General features: G+C 39.9%; 1 protein-coding gene across 3 annotated transcripts in view; it reads right to left on the bottom strand.

Moving 5' to 3' along the window:
- CDKAL1 (CDK5 regulatory subunit associated protein 1 like 1) overlaps positions 1-13,245 on the bottom strand; it is a 409,759-nt gene that overhangs the window by 225,453 nt on the left and 171,061 nt on the right. For all 3 annotated transcript variants that reach the window (XM_069853739.1, XM_069853740.1, XM_069853741.1), the window contains one exon: positions 10,377-10,480. In XM_069853739.1, coding sequence (XP_069709840.1) covers positions 10,377-10,480 — 104 coding nt within the window. The remainder of the gene's footprint in view (positions 1-10,376; positions 10,481-13,245) is intronic.

Below are 13,245 nucleotides of genomic sequence, written 5' to 3'. Positions count from 1 at the left end.
AACAACCTGGAATATAATCCAAGACGTCAGTTGGAAGTCCAACAGCCTGACCACTTCAGGGCTGCCCACAAGTTAAAACATATTAATAACGGTGTTGTCCAAATGACTCTTCAACACCGACTGGCATGGAACACCACCTCTCCAGGAAGCCTGTTGCAGGGTTTGAGCATCCTCTTGTTAAAGGAATGTTTTCTCATGGCAAGTCCAAAACTCCCCCAGGGAACACAGCTACGAGCCATTCCCACGCATCCTGGTACAGGATTCCATGGAGGAGAGATCAGCACCTCCCTCTCCACTTCCCTCCCCCACGATGTTGGGCAGAAGGGCAGTGGGTGGCGATGTGCATGGGGAGCTCTATCATCCCCATGGCACACTGTCACCACCCAGCAACTCAGCAGTCACAAAGCGCCAGTGAGGATAAAGGAGGTAGAGAGGAAATCATCGAGGAGCTGGTGGAATTACTTGGAGGGCCTGGTGGAGGAAGACTGGAGGCTGGACAAGGCTGCTGGAGATGAGAAAAAACAGCAACAGCTAGGGTGCCTGAGGCCACTGGGCCCTTTCAGATGGAAAGCTTTGGCAACACCAAAGGAATGCCTTTTTGAGGAGCACTGCAGAGCTCAGTCCTCATCCCCTCCGGAGTCAGGGGCAGCAGTTACAAGAAATGGGATGTAGAGATGTCATCGGGGGATGGCGGGGGGGGGGGGTGGGGGGGGGGTGGGGGGGGGGGGGTGGGGGGGGGGGGGGGGGGCGTGGGGTGGGGTGGGGTGCGCAGTGCTTTAGAGGACTTACTGGTGCCTTGCAGGAGGAATTCTGGCCTCCAAAGCCAATTAGGAATTTAGCCACACTCAGAAGCCCCTGAAATGCTGCCAGGTTGAAGAAGAATAGGGCTTGGACATCTCCTGGGAGGTGTGCCTAGCCTGTGGGATGAGGAGGCAGGTTTGCTCACATGCTCAAGGAATAGTTGATAACCAGTGCTGGGGTCAGGACATAATTTTCCTGCAGGGCAAACTGGCAGAGGTCCCCAGGATTTTTTGTCTTCCTCTGCAGCACTGAGCATGGGTCTCCTCTGGGCCATTCCAGCCAGGTGCCTGCTGCTCGTGCTCCATGAAGGTGGCCCTCGTGCCCCACATCTGGGCCTTGGGGGGGTTGCTTCTTTTCCTCTGTAGCACTTAGGACAGCCCCTCTTCAGGGGCCATTCTGGCCTGCTGCTTTTCGAAATCTAAAGCACTACTTGTGCCTGGGCTCTCTTTCCCATTATTTCTAGTGGGAGTGAGCTCTGCTTTTCCCTTGGCTCCATTTACCCATTGGTCCTTGGTTGTGTAAAACAGTCTGCGCTTGCAAGCTTGCTACACCATCAGGAGCTGCCACTTTTCAGCTCTCCTTGCATGCGATACTCACACTGGGCAGATATGAGAGCACTTTTCACAGAATCACAGAATCGCAAAGTTGGAAAAGACCCACAGGATCATCAAGTCCAACCATTCCCATCAATTACTAAACCATGCCCCTCAGCACCTCATCAACCCCTCTCTTAAACACCTCCAGGGAAGGTGACTCAACCACCTCCCTGGGCAGCCTGTTCCAGTGCCCAATGACCTTTTCCATGATTTTTTTTTTTTCTGATGTCAAGTCTGAGCCTCCATTGGTGGAGCTTGAGGCCATTCCCTCTTGTCCTGTCCCCTGTCACTTGGGAGAAGAGGCCAGCTCCCTCCTCTCTACAACCTCCTTTCAGGTACTTGTAGAGAGCAATGAGGTCTCCCCTCAGCCTCCTCTTCTCCAGGCTAAACAACCCCAGCTCTCTCAGCTGTTCCTCATAAGGCCTGTTCTCCAGCCCTTTCACCAGCTTTGTTGCTCTTCTCTGGACTCGTTCCAGAGCCTCAACATCCTTCTTGTGGTGAGGGGCCCAGAACTGAACACAGTATTCAAGGAGCGGTCTCACCAGTGCCGAGTACAGAGGGACAATAACCTCCCTGGACCTGCTGGTCACGCCATTTCTGATACAAGCCAAGATGTCATTGGCCTTCTTGGCCACCTGGGCACACTGCTGGCTCATGTTCAGTCGGTTGTCAACCAACACCCCCAGGTCCTTCTCCTCCAGGCAGCTTTCTAGCCAGACTTCTCCTAGTCTGTAGCACTGCATAGGGTTGTTGTGCCCCAAGTGCAGGACTCGGCATTTGGCCTTGTTAAACCTCATGCCATTGGACTCAGCCCAGCGGTCCAGCCTGCTCAGATCCCTTTGCAGAGCTGCCCTACCCTCCAGCAGATCCACACTTCCACCAGCTTAGTGTCATCCGCAAACTTGCTAAGGGTGCAGTCAATGCCTTCATCCAGGTCATTTATGAAGACATTGAACAGGGAATAAAGACATTGAACAGGGAAATCACTGGCATCACTGGCCAAAAAGCACAACAGAGTAAGTTTTGGAAGGCAAAAAGGATGGTTGTCATCAATATGTGTCCAACTTTGAAAAATACTCCATGGTATCACACACCTCTTCAGCGTGTGGCTGGTCCTAATCGCCATCCTTCAAGTTCTCCCCCTTCAGGAAACAGGGGATACTTGGCCTGTGTTCCTGCTGCTCTGTGACTTGCCTTTGCCAGGCTGCAAGGGATGCACTTCCAAGCTAAACTGAAGAGTACATCAGCCTGCTTCTGGCCACACATGTGCATTGTGTTAATGGTTGCTCTGAAACAGACTCTGAAAAAATAACATAAAATAACAGAAAAATAAGATCCTGCTTCCACTTGTAACCATTGTGATTTGTGTCCTTGAAAGTGTTTTTGGAGCTGAAAAAAATCCTAGCATTTCAGGCAATTGACAGTCTCATCAACATTTGACTTATAGCAAGTGCAGAGAACAGAACAGAACAGTTAGACCTATAGTTCTGCATCACAAGCTATGATCTAGGCCTGAGGTGTCCATGCAGGACAGCAGCTCTCCACAGAGCAGGTCCCAAGCCCATCCTGGACAGAGGGGCAGAGATGATCACACCTACAACATCTCTCAGGGAGTCAATAAAGCCCTCAGGCTCAGCTGAGACACCACGTCCCTTGGGCCATTGGCAGGAGATGGTGGGGTGCGAGGGTCCCAGGAGAGGCCCGTGCCAGTTATTGAGGCCTAGGAGCATCGCCAGGGCCCGAGCAGAAGCAGACCTGCACTGCTCATATGCTCTCCTTGAGATGTTTACAGTTGGCCAGTTTGTAGAAAAGAGTACTGGGCCAGATGGACCTTTGGTCTGATGAAACACTGTTGTTCTCTGGTTCTGTTGGTTTAGCATGTTTTTCCAAAGGAAACAGCCTACGCATATCTAAAAATGAGTACAAGGAGAAAACAAATTCACAGGGAAATGTACAGGTCTTGCTCACCTCTAAAAGGTTTGCAACCATTCAGTTCCAGAGTACTTTCTGATTCCAGCTGAGGGCTTTATCTTTGAGATTTAGTTTATACAATGCTAAATGGAACACACAGCTTTTTCTTTTCCACAAAATTTCAATATATCCCTGTCAAAAATTCAGCATTTCCAGAATTTGTCTCTTCTGGTAGAAAAGGCATTCCACAAGATAATTCAAAACCAGTTACAATGGGGAAGGTCATTCATGCTGCTAAAAGAGAGCAAGTTGAAGCCAATATGTGCTATAGCTTCAACACATCACTTTGTTTCAGATATTCCTTCTGAGGATTTTATGGGGTAATGCATAGCGCAGCAATACTATGGCAAAACTCAAGAAATAGCCAACTAGCACCTAAGTTACACATTACTTCATTACATTCCCCTTAATAGAAGGTTTTGTTTGACTTTTGCAACCCCTTTTTGAGGTGTCTAAAGCATACTAACATCTGTCTTCTCACTTTAAAGCTTTGGTCTGCATTTACTGGTAAAATTTGTCTTTATCTTTGGTTTCTTTTTGCTATAAAGGACACAGCAGGAAAAAGAACCTTGAGCCTAACTTTCTTGATTTTATGCATAAATTTTTGTTATGCAGCCCTAGGCAATGGCTGGTAAGTAATGCTAACAATTTCACTTTTTTTAAAGCTGTTTTGCTGAACAGAAATAGATGTTTGCCAAAGTTTAGCTTACAGCTTTTGGGGAACAAGCATTACATCTGTATTGAAATCATCAAACTTCAAAAAAAAAAATTTAGCAAAGTTTCAAAATAGTGAGGTACTTCAGATTGAATAAATTGAAATGTTTCAGTGTAAACATTCTTCATAGTAAACCATTCCCTTAAAACAAAAAAATAGAAAAAACATACCCCACTCACAATTGTTATGTTTGGTTTCAGTTGACCTATATTGAAAGCCAAAGGGTACTCTGAAAACCAAACAAAATGTTCGAGTTGATCTAAATATTTAATTCAAGCAAAATCAAACAACCCCTTTTACTCCAAGGACAGCCAAGCAATCACATTTCCATTCTATGCAAAGCAGATTTCCTTATCTTTCCAAATGACAACTGAAAAAAAATATCTAAATGATACTTCCAAAGGACACATCCATCTAATTCAACTAATTGAGTACTCGTCTGCCATTAACATTATTCAGTTTAGATTTTCTTGGTATTTAACAATATACATATAATGAATGAGTTTCTTCCTTCTCTCCCACAAAGTACATCCCAACCTATTCTTTTAACAGAGTCATAGTTTTGGACTATGTGTTTGCGCCATACAGCATAGATTATTTCAGGGTATTTCCAAGCATTTTCAAGCAAAACTCCAATAGAAATTAATTGACAGCCACACAATCAACACCAAGTGTCAGTTTGTATATTGCAAAGATTTGGGGTTTTTATGAACAATGGTAACTCAGTTCTCGGCTATCAGTAGGTAACACCAGTGCACTTTGTTTTTATTACTGAATTTGTTTTCCAACAGGTTTCTCAACAAAGTCTCTTCATCACATGGTTAGTATGGAAGAAGACTTAGCTTTCTTTTGGAACCTTTGCAGAAACTGCTGAATAAAATTTAGGACAAAGAAGCACAAGAAAATGCTTGACTTCTGACAATGCTGCTAAGATACAGAAGAAAAACATTGGTGTGTGTATATAATAGACAGATATACTTACTTGACAGAACATTGCTGCTAGGAAGGCAAAAATATTACTGAGCAAAGAATTAAGAGTAGTTAAGAAAGTTTTCCCAGGGTGTGCTTAAGGTCAATAACAAAGGTAGTGTTGAAATCACTAAGACAGCTTACTCACTCCTGCGTCCATGTTCAGGCTCCAAGTGAGTGTTTATCTCACATCAAGGTAAAAGCTGCATATACAACAACTGCTCTCTCTACAGTCTTAGTTTCACCCTAGAAGAACCCTTAGTACACATACCAGCTCTCCATCTGGGTAACTGGGCACCCAGTCCCTTGCAGCATGTTCGAAGACCAAATCCACTGCCAAGAAGACATGCGACCTAATTTGGTACTGCTGCTTCCAATTAATGGGAAACTGAAAACATTGCTGATACCTAATATTTGTCCTTTCTTGAATGGCAGCTGCTCTGAAAACATACAGAGAACTTCCTTGTATGATGCAGGAAGAAAAACAGTTACCAATTAATAAATCAGACAGTCTTGACAGCACCTCATCAGATCAACTAAAACCAGAGATCCTTAGCAAAGTTCACAGTGACCTGAAAAGTTCTGGAAACCAGTCACATCATATAAAATCAATCCTTATCATTATGCATAAACATCTGTTTATAGTAACACTTGTAGAAAGAGAAATATTTAACGTTAACCTTTAAACTTAAAACACTTCAAAAATGTATAAAATTGCTAAACGCAACAAATTAAAGTCAAAACTCAGAATCTTCATTTAGATAGCTCCTGTGTTTTGTAATGCTACATTTTCTCCAACATTTCCTAAACAGAAGTGTTATCTGGAGTTCAACCCCACGCATGTCAGTAAACCACCACGCAAATAATGGAATAAACTATATTTTGCTACTGCAATTATTCATACAGAATCAATTGTTCCACATAGCTTCAGGATACAAGAAAAATGTTTCCCAACAGGACTCGAGGATCGGTGCTACTTAACATCTTTGCTGGAGACATGGAGAGTGGGATTGAGTGAACCCTCACCACACTGTGAGGAGCAGTTGACACGCTGGAGGGAAGGGATACCATCCAGAGGGACCTTGACAGGCTTGAGAAGTGGGCCTGTGCAAATATCAAGAAGTTCAAAGCAGCCATGTGCAAGGTACTGCACCCGGGTCAGGCCAATCCCAAGCACAAATATAGGCTGGGCAGAGAACAGACTGAGAGCAGCCCTGAGGAGAAGGACTTAAGTGCAATGGTGGATGAAAAGATCGACATGAGCTGTCAACGTGTGTTTGCAGCCCCAAAAGCTAACCATATCATGGGCTGCACCAAAAAGCAGTGTGACCAGCAAGTCAAGAGAGGTGACTCTCCCCCTCTGCTCTGCACTCCTGAGACCCCACCTGGAGCCCTGCATTCAGTTCTGCAGTCCTCAGCATAGGAAGGACATGGATCTATGAGAGTGAGTCTAGAAGAGGCCACAAACATGTTCAGAGGGCTGGAGCACCTCCCCTATGAGAGAGCTGGGGCTGAGACAGGGCACTTTTCATCCTGGAGAAGAGAAGGCTCCGGGGAGATCTCATAGCAGCCTTTCAGTACTTAAAGAGGGCTACAGAAAAGCTGGGGAGGGGCTCTTGATCAGGGAGTGCAATGACAGGAGGAAGGGTTAAAAGTTTTAAGCTGAAAGAGGGAAGATTTAGATTAGGTATTGGGAAGAAATTTTTTTACTGTTGAGGGTGGTGAGGGACTGGCGCAGGTTGCCCAGAGAAGTTGTGGATGCCCCATTGCTGGAGGTGTTCAAGGCCGGGTTGGATGAGGTTTTGAGCAGCCTGGTCTAGTGGAAGGTGATCTTGCCCTTACCAGGGGGGTTGGAACAGGGTGATCTTTAAGATGATCCTTCCAACCCAAAACATTCTATGATTCTACAAATTCAGTTATATTTGAGTCCTTTGTTGCTCTGTAAAATAAGCTAATATAGTAGTAAGTACACAGTGTATGTTCAAATAGCAGTATATTCCCTGCATTCTGCGACAGGCATGCAATATTAAAACATGTAATTTTGTACTGGTACATGCAGAAGATGTTCATTCTTAACTAGAATGAAATAACAACTAATTCCAGAAAACCTTTTATATTTTTAAGCTAATTTGCCGAGTCAGCAAATATGGTCGGCAATACAAAGTGTTATCGTTGCCTAGAAAGTCTCACACAATATGTAGAGGTAACAATTCACCGGATAATACTATCAGTTATGTATATTTTTATGATCACTAAAATCCCATTTTAAAAAAATAAACAAACAAAAAACCAAACACAACAAAACCCCTTTTAAAGTCTTGCAATGCAGCCAAAGCAGAACACCACCCCACACACCATTCAAAGCACAGGCTTGTTTAACTTCTGTGTCTCTTTGCAACACTGCTCACCAATGGCAGCTACCTCAGCCTTCTACTTCATATACTAAGCAAAACCACATTGTTATACATAAAATAGCTCTTGGAAGGAAAGAAAGAGCTCTCTCATAAGTCCAAATGCAATATCCTAATATACAGCAATGAAAATGATATATCAAATTCTGAGAAAAGTATACTACTAAATTGACAGCACAAAGAATGTGCTGTCCTATCAGCTATAGAAAACCTCTTTGCATAGACATCCTTATAGAAGGCATTTGTTCTCTACTCAAAGACCATTTTATGATACTTGCCAATACTTTTTCTTTTAATAGCTGTCTGATGCAATTCTGCCATATGTTTTAACAAGGCTGTTCATGTAAAAAAATTGATACTAAAGTAAAAGTTGAAATTTACAGAAAAAAAACATTAAAACTAAAAAAGTAAAACCATCACTAGTCTATTTTCGACTTCAGGTATATTATTTTGTTAACAAAACTTCTTTAATTATTAAAGTTGATGACAGTTGTAACTTCAAAACTGCTGTGAAGGTCAGACAGAAGACAAACTCATACAAAGTATGCAAACTCCCTCAGCTTCAGTACACCTTAGCACTTAGTCCAATGTATTACGAAAGTACGCAGCCTGTACTAGAAACCCACAGCATACAATGGTTTTGTGCACATTGTATTAATTTATTAAAATAAAATCCAAATAGAAAAAAAAAAGAATAACTTTAGTGGTTGGAGAAGTACAAGTTGTAGGCTAGTATCTGTTCAGTCATGATCATTTCAGCCATCTCTTTCTAATCCATTGATTTAAGTCATTTTACGCTTACACAAATCATCCAAACACATATATAAATTACTATAGCTTGTCATCTGCTGTCATATAGTAACCACTCTCAGCAGAGTATTAAATTTTCTTTTTACAAAACTGTAATGTAGACCAAAAAGGTAAAGGTTTGGACCTTAAACTACACTGAAATAAATATCTACTTACCTACACAAACTTTCAAAACCCAACACCTATGTAAAGTCATGGAGCTAAACTTTGACTAAAAAGCTTAAGAGTTTCAAACATCTTCAGAAGTCATTCAGAAGAAGTCATTACTGCCAGACACCCCCTTCCAGCTGCTGTCACATAGATATCACATTATGATACATTACATACATTATTAAAGCTTTTGCTAATATTATTAATAACTTTAGATTGCTTAAGTCTTTCCTTGGATTGATTAAGTTTCTGCAGCCCAACTGCAGCAAGCTCGCAGCAATAAATTGTCTATACACTGCAAACTAAGTATCTGACTATTTCATGCCTGTTTCTAAGTATGTGAAAGCTGGAGGCAAAGCCTGTCATTTTACAACTCAGTACTTGCTGCTTTCCTTATGTCCTCTAACAAAGGTACTAGTGTAAGGCCAAATAAGAATAGAACCCCCTGGAGATGCCTGCTGTGAGACACATTACAGCATTTCTTCAAGAAATTTCAAAACAATAGCTTAAGGAGAAGTTTTTCCATTAGAAATCAAGTTTTTTTTTTAAAGAGTCAATATTTATTATAAAGGCCACAGTAGAGCAGATGAATTGAATTACTGAATTTTCAATTCAAATATACAATACTTGAAGTTCAAAATACTTTCCAGGATTCCACATTTATTGTCTGAAAAGACAAACAAAACTTCAGAGTTTTCTTTCTTGATATATCAACTAAATATATCTTTAATTGACTTTATGGCATGTAAATACAACTATAGCAGGACAGGCAAGTCTGAATTCTTTTTCTTTACATACATACAATAAAACTAAATAAAATTTAAACAGTTTACCTAAGTAAGATCATAACCTCAACTGCATTACCTGTATCTTCTTTTTGCCATACTCCTTAGCTGAACTGTTGTTTCTTTGAAACATTTCAACAGCTATATAGTGCTGAATAATAACACTATTCTTATGCTACTCATAATATAGAAGTTCTTCAGAGTTACACCTGGAGGAAAGGAAAAGAATGTAGTGTTCCATTTTTACCTACATGTTATTTACAACACTCAAATCCATAAGTGGAATCCAACACATGTACTGTTTGTACCTGCACAGAGGATGTGACATTACATATTGTATTTATTCCTTTACATTTGATTTAAAGCATTTGACACAAAGATGGAAGAAGATGCTAGCCCTGAATTACCTGAGTACTTTTTAAATATACTTTTACTCGTTCAGTATGACACACAAACCTGAAAAACATCACATGTGCCTTCACAGAGATTGCATCAGAAACGAATACAGCAAGTCCGTGGTTTTGAAATATGGGCAAAATTTAGATATAAAGAATAAATATTAAGTTACAATAAAGCTATCACAACTACCAGCTGTACAAGCTTTAGGCAGATACTTGCAGAGTATTGTACTGCAGAAAAACCTTCTGATGTGTGGATTCATGTGACATTACAAATATCCTATTGAACTTAAAAGCTCATAAGCTTTGGATGGTTCTCAGAAACATACTAAAACTCCTCCAGGAAATCAATTACCAGAAAAATCAATGCAACCTTAAACAGGGTTCTAGGAATCCTAGGGAGGTTCATGAAATTTACTTTTACTAGTGGATGAAAAATGTTACTGCCTTCTCCTTTAAGAAATTGGAGACAGAGTAAAATAACCAAACATTACAGTTTCCCCATCGTCCCAACAAAATGATTGCATGGAACTTCATTTGAGCAAGCCCAAAATCACATTTAAATACTTCATATCGTAGGACTACATTTTGCAAATAGCAGCACATAACATAACAAAGGCATGGCTTTCTGCTTACAAAGGCATCACAAGACACAGTTGTAACTATCAAGAACATCAATTACTCTAATAGAGACATATTGTATCATTATGTGTGAAAAGACCCGGTACACTTCAGAGACTGACTTTTATTGTAGGAATAAAACACCTTACCTTGAAAAGACTGTTTGACTCTATCCACTAGTTCTTCAATAGGATAACTTGCTAGATCTCCTCTAGCATGCTTAGTTTTGCAGTAGGTACATGCATTGAGACACCTGTATAGAAAATGAAAATAGTCAGTTTCTATCCAAGAAGGCCTTTATGTGCGTAGCTATATTTATTGAGTACATCAGGGAAAAATAAACTTTTGTATACGTAAGTAGGAAAGATGGTATGCTGTTTTAAAATCAATGAAGTAGTTTGAAAAGTCTTCCATCCTCCTACTTTCTTAAGGTATCTTTCACATCTACACAAAAGGTTGAAATAACATACAAAATCCAACAGTAGAAATACGCGTATTTTCAGAAAGCTACAACAGAGTTGTTAATTGTTCATTGCTAAAGATGAATCTTTGGGGTTCTAATCCTGCTAATACAAACAAAACCCCAACCTGAACAGGGAAATATAGGAAAAAAAAGTCCTGAAAGATTAAAAGTAGATTTTAAAAACAGTGTGTATTCTTGAAAAGACATTTGAGTTCCTTTTTCCTTCTTTTCATTTGGCTTGTATAAACAAAACAAATAACATAATGCAGACAAAACACCAACTAGAAAGACAGCTTGGCACAACAGACTGGGGAGCTAATTAACACAATCTCTTCCTCCCCCAGCCCTCCCAAGAAACTGAAGTCACAAAGTGGATGGTTTTAATTTACCTGATAATGTAGTAAAGGCAGACTAATTCAAAGTAGAAGGATAGAGAGATCAAACCAACCAAGAACTACCACTTGTTGCACGTTTTACTAGGATTAGCCTTTGGAGCCTGGTAGTGCCATGAATGTAACAAGCAGAAAATTAAAATGAGTTTGTTGCACATTTTTTCCCCCTTTTTAAAGCTGATAGTGCCCGACAGTTTTTTATAGGCTAATGCATTTAAACTTCTAATAAACTTCTAACAAAGGCAAAAAAACCCAATTACCTATATTGCTGAAATATTTATTGGTAAAGCTCTATAATAAGAGAACTAAATAGTAGGAGTACTAAGAAACAGTACTGAATACAAAAATATATAGTTTCATATCTTCAATCAATGTTCATTTCCTACAAAGCCTACTTTCTAATAAAGGTTTCTCCTGCATCTTCAGAGTTGCTGTCTGGGCAAATATTCTTTAAACCAAGCCCTGGCCTACCTGAAAAGATACAGTAACAGCAGTTTTTAATCTGATACTGCAATAAACTTGGTCATAAAAAGGGAATGGAAATATGCAGGGAAGAGAGAAGGGGAAATTATTCTCCAAATATTCATAGTATTATGTGGGAATGTTTCCAAGAGCTTTATTACTATGGTCTTTAAGTACAGCATCAGGGAGTTTGTTGATGTATTTTGGGGTAGAAGTTGAAAGTTGGATTTTGGAGGCAGACACTTTATCAAGTTTTGCTGCACTAAGTAACTAAAACTAACTTTTGCTAATTTTTCCCCAGTAAGCCCGCCTCTAATCCAAGTTTCCAGCATAACAAACTATTCATATTTAGTTTTCTATTTTTTTGGGGGTACTTAAGTAGATTATATAACAAAACCAAGAGACAGATATTAAGATAAAATAGAAAAGGATCAACTATAGAAAGTAAACCAAAAAGGACAAAACCTTTAAATGCTATTTGTACTATATTTCTAAATTTCAACTCGGGAAGAAAATAGTCTTTTGGGCTACAGCTGACCAAAAAAAGTATGCAGATTTCAAAGACTTGTAAATGTGCTGAACTAACCGCTTTCCACAGATTTGAGAATCAGCTATTCTTGAAAATATAAATTTAAACCAAACTGTAAGTATAATTAAGCATATGTAGTGTTTTTTTCCCCAGTAAGCCAGCCTCTACTCCAAATTTCCAGCATAACAAATTATTCATATGTCTATGTTGCCACATAGTCAGACCACAAATGATCAAGTGGAAAAAGGCTGTTGGAAAGTCTGAGAACCTGAGCATTGCCTCTTAGTGGCATTCACTAGCAAGTGGATCATCTAAAACCAGCCCAGCAGGTAAAGCTCTGCTTGAAAAAATCAGCCTTTATTACAAATAAAACTCAAATATAAAGCACTAAAAAGCTGACATGCTTTTGCAAGAGTTACAAGAGTATTTTGCTTTCTGTTAAGCTGGAAGCCTTCTTTAAGCATTTAAAGTTGGTTTGTAAATGTTAGCTTGTATTAATACAGGTCAAAGCTTCTTTGCACAAAAAAATTACAGATATCTATAGAAACAATTATTAGTGGTCATTGTGTTTGTAATTGCCAAGACATTCTGGATAGATTTTGTTTCTGGATAGATTCCAGAACATAAAACACCAAGTCCTGGTTTTCCAACATACTAAACTGATTGAAGTACTTGGAATTATTAACCTTTTGCTTTGAATCATTAAACTTGTTTTCACAGCAAGCTAAAATATCATCCACAGATAAATTACTACCATGTGCATGATTAAGAACTTTCTGAACATGTTACCAAACTGAACATCATCAACATTCCAGTCAAGTGCCTGGAATTTTGTTGTGGACTTAAGAAACAGTGGTCTTCACATTGTTTAGCTAGTGTCTGCTCATATTGTACATTAGATTAAGCAGACTCTTCATTTTCAAAAGAGTAATATTCCTAATAAAACATCTTTAACATGAAAGGCTACCCCTTACAGATGGAGCTAATTATGAGAAAGAAGACGTATGACACAGCAGACAAAGACCCTTCTTCAGTGAAATTAATCAGTGGATTTTAGCAGCAGATGAGAATGAACACAGACATGAGGAGCAAAATCCTGGTTCCTCTTCATGGGACTTGTGCCACTAAGTTTAGTGAAGACAGGATTCCAACCTCAGATATGAAAAGTATAA

Source organism: Phaenicophaeus curvirostris, chromosome 3 (assembly GCF_032191515.1).
Source record: "Phaenicophaeus curvirostris isolate KB17595 chromosome 3, BPBGC_Pcur_1.0, whole genome shotgun sequence".
Taxonomy (NCBI): Eukaryota; Metazoa; Chordata; class Aves; order Cuculiformes; family Cuculidae; genus Phaenicophaeus; species Phaenicophaeus curvirostris.
Note: the sequence above shows the minus strand (reverse complement) of the source record. Positions and strands in the feature narration are given on the sequence as shown.